Raw genomic sequence first — 8186 nt, 5'->3', positions numbered from 1 at the left:
GAGTCTCCAGACTGATCTGCGAGTGAAACCCTGAAAGCTCGCAAGATCAGGATGGTCTCACAAGGCTACTATTGCGCTGCAATAGTTATCCGTATGAATGTCTTCACAAATGTCCCTTTACTTTACCAGGGATTTTTGTGAAACCATTAATAATTGTGAACTGGAAGGAAAATTATGCATAATTTTCATATTTTTCACAATCGTTTGAACATTGCACACTGCTTTTTTCCTCAAACACCAAAACTGAAAGCAACTTGCTGCACTGGATTTCAATTAGATGGTTTAAAAGGGTATTGATTCCATACGTATGTTTTATTTTACAGATTTGTAGTGAACGCTATTTATCTTTTGGTTATTTAATGACCATCATATTAAAAAGAAAACAGAAATCTTTGCTACTACAGCGCTTAAAGTTTGCTTTTATAAAAAGGCTAAAATATAAACTGCAACATGTGTATTTCTATTTTAGGTCAATAAGAACCACTGGAGCGTAACTGTTCTGAATTCTGGCTGCACGAATAAATAAATGTCGAAGGATATTTTCTAACAGAGACGGGGAGAATTTTGTTTTTTTCCTTTGGGCTCAAATGTCATTTTCAATTAGAAACCAACAGAAGCGCTTTGTAATCTGATAGAGATAAGCTTCCAGCGAAATGCAACAAACACACCATGAAACCTGAGTAGATTATAGCACTGAAAGCTGGGTAGAAACCAACCCATAACACATGAATTAGATGGCCTGCCTGATTAAACAAAAAGGGGAAATGGTGTCTTAGAAACCAGCCTATGTGACGCTCTCTTTCAGTTGTAGCAGCTCCACTCACAACATTACAATGTGAAGACAAAAGTTAATCATGGAAACGTTTTTATACAAAACCAAGTTTGTTCCCAATACATAATAGACAAAATAAAAACGGATGACGTCAATTTATTTACCAGGGAAGATCTCATCGGTCCTTTTACAAAAGTCTGACAGCTCGTTGTTTAGAACGATTCCAGTTCTTGAAGAGTAGACTTTGGAGCCAAATCTGTAAAGAAGAGGTTTAACCCTTTAAAGCCTGATCCAAGAATAAAACTAAACAGAAAATTACTTCTTTTTTTTTTTGTTTGAAGTCCTTATTTTCCTTTTTAACAAAATATGTAAAAAGAAAAAACAGAAATACATTTTTGATATTAATAATTTATTACTATGTGATAAGTCAAGATTATTTTTTGTGTAGTCTTCTGCCCTCTGTTATCAGGTATATCTGATTGTGTACAATAGGATTTTGAGCAAAGTTTTTACCATTAAATTATGCAAAAGGTGTCAGATGCAAAACATTTCAGAAACCGTATGTATCAAATACGATACATTTGGCATTATAGGGTTAAGTTAGATGAAGTCTAGGCGAGTCGCAAACAGATGGGAGCATTAGCCGAGACACATCAATCAAAATCTTTACAGCCAATTTCTGGTCTTCAGTTTATATAAAGCTTAACTTTCTTAATTTTAGTAAACTAGGTGTGTTTGTGAATGGCTGTTTGTCTCTGTGTTGCCCTGCGATGGACTGTTGACCTGTCCAGGGGGTACCCCGCCTCTCGCCCGCACCCGTACCAGTTTCCTCGCAACCCTGCTTTGGATAAGCGTGACAGAAAATGGATGGATCAATAAAATATTTTTAATTGAATTTATATTTTGTTTTTTGTTTTTTTGTACTGTGCTGCATATTAGATAAACCATGCCGACTTATCTAGGAATTATAGTTCTAAAACCATGGGAGTAACTATTTGTTTTCAAAGGCATGAGTGTCTGGAATCATCATTGCCTCCTTATTAGCAGCAAAGGTTTACTTCTGTATGCTGTCTCCTGATGTGCTGCTTCCATCAACACCCTTGTTTATAGATGCTGGAGATCGGCCTGTTTTCCAGTGTAGTCCTGTTTCTCTGACCGTGACTGAGTGGATGTGCTGTCTTCGTCCTCTGGCATGGGAGCTGGCTCGGAGCTCGTCTGCCTGGCTGTGTGTTTCCTGGACGGGGCCGCCTTTTACAGCTGCTTTTTGTGTCTCTGCTTCTGTCTCCTTGAACCCCAGTCGGCCTCAGCAGATGGCCGCTCACACTGAGCCTGGTTCTGCTGGAGGTTTCTTCCTGTTAAAAGGGAGTTTTTCCTCTCCACTGTCGCTACAAGCATGCTTAGTGTGAGGGATTGTATTTGTGTCAATAAGTCGATCCAATCAAATGGTTTTCCTTAAATAGAAAACTTTGAATCAATTTGAGTGTATGATCTGGTTGAACTGTAAAGTACCTTGAGATGACATGTGTTCTGAATTTGGCGCTATATAAATAAACTGAATTGAATTGAAACTGAATTGTATGTAGCCTATGTAATAAGCAAGCCTATTCTATTATCAGTGAGTAAAATCAGCTACAGAGCTGCATTAGAATGAGTTTCTCTGGACTCTCCAAGATAAACTGTGGCGCCAACTTGGCCAAGATATAGTAGGATGTCTGTAGACTCCCCCTGCAAGGTAAAACTCATCAGATACTAACATGTGGTTGATGGTGCTGGTGACAGCGACGGCCGATCCATCTTCAGCCAGTACAGATAAGTGAGTGGTACCCAAGCTGTCCAGATAAGGAGTCAGGCTGTAATACTGGGGGTCGTGTGTCCTGTTGCTGCTGATCAGAGTCCGTATATGGTCTGCAAAATCAGCTTCTATCATTTTCATTGCTGTCTGTGGAAAATAAAGGGGAAGACAAAAAAAATAAATCATGCACTAGAAAAAGATAACATAAAGTTAGATAAAAAACTAATTTTACTTTTTGTAAATGTATTTCTTTGAACCTAAATTTCAAATAGTTTTATTTGTAGAATAAAACATTTGGCTGTATAATCAGTTATAAGTTCAATTTACTTCAGCTTAAAACTTTCAGTAAAAAGTAAAGCTATTTAAAATCTGAAATTAATAAAATAATGTTTTTTTTGAAGAACAATTTAAAGCATAGATCTGCTAGAAAATTAAAAACTATTGTTATATTGACAAAATTCTTATTTAGAAAAACTCAACCCAAACTGTAAGGCAGCAGGATGAATAATATGATACTTTATTACAGGAACAGCAGGAAAAACAGAAGCAGGTTTCCAGATAAAATTCACAGTGAATTATTTACATTTCAGCTGAATAAGTTGAATTATAATTTCACTTCTTTCTGCCAAACAGGTCGTTTCAATTTGATAGTCAAATCACACCAGGCAAAAAAAATTTCTGTTTTAGAATATTTCCAGGATATAGACACATATCTGAACCCCACAGAGATTAAAGGTTTTAGGAGAATATATTATATATTGTTAATATTTTGAATTGATGGTACTGATGTTCCAACTATTTTCTCCATTATATTGCAAATAAGAGCTGCAAAAAAAATTAGAGAAAGAAAATCCCAAATAAACTCAGTTCGTTAATCATATGTTGGGAGAGAAAAAAAAGTGAATAAAAGTGAGTAAATCTCATATAATACCTGTACTGCTGTATTATTCTGTGTTTTTGTTTTTCTACAGGAATGTAGTATCTGGGTTTATGATCCTTTTTTTGTTCAAATAGAAACCCAGGTTGAAATTCCTGTCACAAAGTTGGGCATCTGATGCTAGTCTGCTTCCTTTCACCGATCCTGTTTGTGGCTTCAGGGGTGAACTCTAGGAGAGGAGACTGCCTGGTTTGGAAACCTCCTGAATCCAATCATTTTTTTTTTTTTTTCTGACATGGTTTTGTCGACTTCTGCAGGCCATGAGCTCAACAATGTACTGGAAAGGTTTACTGCTGAGTGTAAAGTGGCTAAGATGGAATTAGGGCTGAAACAATTAATCAAATGAATGGTGATTAATCAATTATTGAAATAATCATTAGCTAATTTAGTAATCAATTAATTGTTAAAAGTATAGAGACTCTTAGACCCACTTAGAGCAATAAGTATATCAAGATTGTGAAAACATTTTGCATTTAAGATTAAAAATAAAATTTGCCTGTCAATATGATCCATCCAGAAGTCCTCAAGTGGAAAAGTTTAAGTTTCACCTGGTTTAATTTATTAAAAATACTTCTTTAAAGCACCTTTGGCTATCTAATTAACAATCGATTAATTGAAAATGAATTGAGAAGATTGATCGATTTTGCAAAACAATCGTTAGTTGCAGCCCTAGATGAGTGAGCTTCTCTAAATGTCCATCTTTACTGAAATTTCAGAAGATAATAATACATTTTCTAGTTTCTCCATAGTACTGCTACCTAAGTGCAAATCAGTCAATTTATCCACATCACACCCAAATGAATATGAAAGCATGAATGTCAGCAAAATACAGGATTTTAAAATAGTACGGCATTCAATTACCGGATGGACATCACAGAACGTTTTAGATCTAGATTCATTCTTTTTTCATCACTCGGTCCAACAAAGGTCATAAAGGAGTATCTGTCAGGTTTCTGTTATGTTTTTCTTTTGAGTATTCAGTCTTACTTTACTCCTTGTTTTCTAGTGTTTAGTTTTCTTTTCTCCATGTTTTATAGTCCTAGTTTATTTGATCTCATTTTGTTGTTATTTCCAGTCCTCCAGGTTTCTATTTGTTGCTCTCTGCTGCCCTCTTATGTTCTCCTTCTTCTCTAGTTCTTTCCCTCTTTTGTTCTTTGCACACCTGCTCCCAGTTTCGTCATTAGCCCCCTCTTTGTCTCAGTCTCCTTTAAAAAGCCCTTTCTCTTCAGTTCCCCTTTGCTGGGTCCTCGTCAAACACCATCTAACATGCTCCAACTCCTTCTCTCTGTGCCTCCCTCCTTATGATTGTGATTCCCCAGATGTCTCCATGGTTTCTGGTACGTTTAGACTAGTTTTCATGTTTTTGATTTTTGAATTTTTGGACTCCTGGTTTTATGTTTGTTTGGACTTTGTTTACTTTTTGGGATTTTTGGATAACCTGCCTCTGTTTTCTGTTAAGTCATTATTAAATCCACTCTGCCTCCCTGCCTCTGCTTTTGGGTCAACTAACCATAGCCAAATCGTGACAGTATCTCTGAACACACTTTGACCCCATTTACACTACCCTTGAAAAACTGTGCCGAGACCGGTCCGAGCTCAGTAACTGAGATAACTTATCGTGTGTAAATGGAAAGCAAACTGAACTGAACCGAGATAGACACAACCGGACCGAGATAACTGCAGACCAGTTCCAGAGGTGGGCTCGGCTCGGTTTTTCCCTGGCTCGGTTCTCTGATAACAAGAGCGCATGAACAGAACGCGTCATCTCCGTCTGGCTGAACATCGCGATTCACACTCCATTCCAGTAGTTGGCGGTAATGCCCCTCCGGAAGTTGCTTGCCAACCAACACAAAACAGAAGAAGAAGAACAACTATAAACAACAATCGACAACATTTTGATTTGCTTGATTCCCTCCTTCTTTGTCTTCTTCTTCTTGTGTTTTATGGCTGTTGGCAAACAACTTTTGGTGCATTACCGCCACCAACTGCTTGATTTCCTCCTTCAATGCTGGCAGTAATACCGCAGATCGTCACTAGGAGGCGAGGAGTCAAGGAATCGAGATAGCTTGATGTGTAAACGGTCGTCAGAACCGAGCTGGGCCTGGTTAACTGATCCGAGCTCGGAACGGTCTCGGCATGGATCGGTTTTTCAAGTGTAGTGTAAATGGGTTTTTTTGTATTGCATTGATTCAATACTTACCTTATTTGATATAAAGTTTGGATCCCCAATGTGTTTCTTCAGTCCATTGGCAAATTTAAAAGCTTCAACGTAGCGATGATAAAACCTGGTCTTTTGATCAGCAGACTGAGGAGCTGAATCCATATGATACCCTGTAAATATAAACATTGCTTTATTGAAATATGGATTGATTTTCCTTTTCTTTTTAGTTCATGATTGGTCAAAACTCTTCCCACATGACCTATATTAGGATAAAGGCTCCTAACGGCAACCATAACACAACGTTCTCCTGTTTTAAATGTCTTTTTTTCCCACTACGCTTCATTTTGTACATGTTTGCATCCAGCAGCAACCTTTCATGATGTTGAGGACGAGGCTGAGGAGTGCTCCTCCTGAGGGGGGAGGGGGTATGTACATCTGGTAGTCCCCCATAGGGACGACCCACGCATCAGTCACTTTAACCTTATATGATGCCAAGTCCTCCAGTGTGAGGACTCCTCCTGGGGAAAAAAACAGCAAAACAAACGACAGAAATCATGAAAACCAAACCAGCTTATAAATTCTGACCTTTAATAGATCAGCTGCTGTGTGAGAGATTGCTGTGGTGCATACAGATCAAATTGATTTGCTCATTTCTAATTGAATCATTGAGCCATGCAGACATAGAGGAAAGTGTTCTGACAATACCTGCCTCCTGCACGTCTCTGACCAAATCCTCTGCTATCCTTCCAGAGTAAAAGGCTTCTGCTCCAACGTTTGCAATCGTCTCCAAAGTGTCGGCCAGTTTCTCAAATTTAACGATGTCTCCAGTCTTGAGCAGGTTTCCTTTTTCATCTGTAAATGCCTTCCTGAGAAGAGTTAGATGTGTGAGTCTGTGTCGCTCATATTTTAAGGCCCCCTGTGTTTCGTAATGTATTTCATACCATAGAGGCGGCGTCTGTTTTTGATCAATGAATGAGATAAACAAGCCCTGAACTGGAGGAATAGGAAATCCTTCTCTGGCCAGCTTGATGGTCGGCTGGAAGAGTTCGGCCCACGGCAGTTTTCCGTATCGACGGTGAACCAATTCATAGCCTCGAATTTCCCCTGGAACGCCGATCCACTTGCTTCCTGCACAGATGGATGTAAAGTTGGAGGAAAATGCATGTCCTTCCTTAACATTTTATTTGTGGATTAATTTACAACACAAATCTAAATCTGAACTTCAGCTCTTGTCACCTATCTTATCAAGTGTTGTCAAAGTTTGTTTACATAAATAATTATAATAACAGAATTTCATTAATATGTGTAGGATATACACTTTATTCAGGCCTAACTTGCTGCAGTCACATTCTAGTATAATGGTATTCTAGCATAATGGTGGGCGTTACAATCTCTAGTTTTCTTAGCTCTGTGCAGCCATAGCCTAAAGGACGTCTCCCTCCATTAATATTTGACCCTATGTAATTATAAATAGCAATTTCTAACGCAACACAAACACAAAAATTAAAACTTACAGTTTTTGGTCTGTCGCAGCCTCAAGGTTTTTTTTTTTTTTAGTTAAGAATTGTCCTTCTTAAAGGATAAGTGATAAGTGAGGATTTTTGCAAATAAAAAAAAAAATGTACATGGACAACTCTGTACCCGCTCCCCTACTTAATAGTATGCAAGAGCGTGCACGAGCCCAATTCTCCTCGTGCACGCTTTGTTTAAAAGTTTCTGTTTGCATTGCTCATACAAGCTTACTGTCCAAAATAAGTTTTACATTTTTTCCACCAAGTCAGATTCACCACCTGTAAGTTAAGATGGAGACGAGCACTTAGGACCGCCTTACGTAAACATATAACCAGAATCAAGTAGGAGGACCACTTATTTCGATTATCCACCCAGATAAAGAACATCCTCCAAAATTCCTTAAAGTTCAACTCGCCTTCCCATCACCTCATCCAGCCTGCTTTCTCCCACTGTACATCACACAGAAAGATGCATCCTGCCAACACTGTCGCAGACGTCCCTCCAAGACCTCCCTCTCCCAAAACACCTCCTCCACATGTCGTGGGTCGTTCTCTGGGCCTGGAAGCCCTCCTAATGGAGGTGTCCAGGAGACATCAGAAACAGATGTCTGAGCCACCTCAACTGACTCTTGATCTGGAAGAGAAACCCACTCTGCTCCATGTCTCTCCCTAATTACCAAGCTCCTCACCCTATCTCTAAGGGAGTGCCTTGCTACCCTGCAGAGAAAGCTCATTTCAGCCGCTTGCATCCAGGATCTCATTCATTGGGTCATGATCCAGATTTCATGACCATAGGTAGGAACCTAGGTAATAGATGGATCCATATATCAATAGATATAACTAAACAGACTGGTGCAGAGTCCACATAAGGGCAGCAGCTGAACAAAAACTTTCTATAGAACTCCAGCGCCTTTATCACCTCTGTGGTGAATACAAAATACTACTAAACTACTCTTGGACTTGAGGCAGGAACTCCTCTCCACCCTGGTTGAGGAAAGTTAACCTTTTCTGTT

General features: G+C 38.8%; 1 protein-coding gene across 1 annotated transcript in view; it reads right to left on the bottom strand.

Moving 5' to 3' along the window:
• The window catches only part of LOC107097803 (gamma-glutamyltransferase 5-like), a 13487-nt gene that overhangs the window by 1785 nt on the left and 3516 nt on the right, over positions 1-8186 (bottom strand). Inside the window, exons 4-9 of the mRNA XM_015395099.1 lie at positions 6604-6790; positions 6368-6528; positions 6034-6180; positions 5702-5832; positions 2527-2711; positions 937-1028 (exon numbers count right to left, since the gene is read on the bottom strand). Coding sequence (XP_015250585.1) covers positions 937-1028; positions 2527-2711; positions 5702-5832; positions 6034-6180; positions 6368-6528; positions 6604-6790 — 903 coding nt within the window. The remainder of the gene's footprint in view (positions 1-936; positions 1029-2526; positions 2712-5701; positions 5833-6033; positions 6181-6367; positions 6529-6603; positions 6791-8186) is intronic.

The sequence above is a fragment of the Cyprinodon variegatus genome, unplaced genomic scaffold (genome assembly GCF_000732505.1).
Source record: "Cyprinodon variegatus isolate N-32 unplaced genomic scaffold, C_variegatus-1.0 Scaffold725, whole genome shotgun sequence".
Lineage (NCBI taxonomy): Eukaryota > Metazoa > Chordata > Actinopteri > Cyprinodontiformes > Cyprinodontidae > Cyprinodon > Cyprinodon variegatus.
This window is presented reverse-complemented; position numbering and strand designations above follow the sequence as displayed.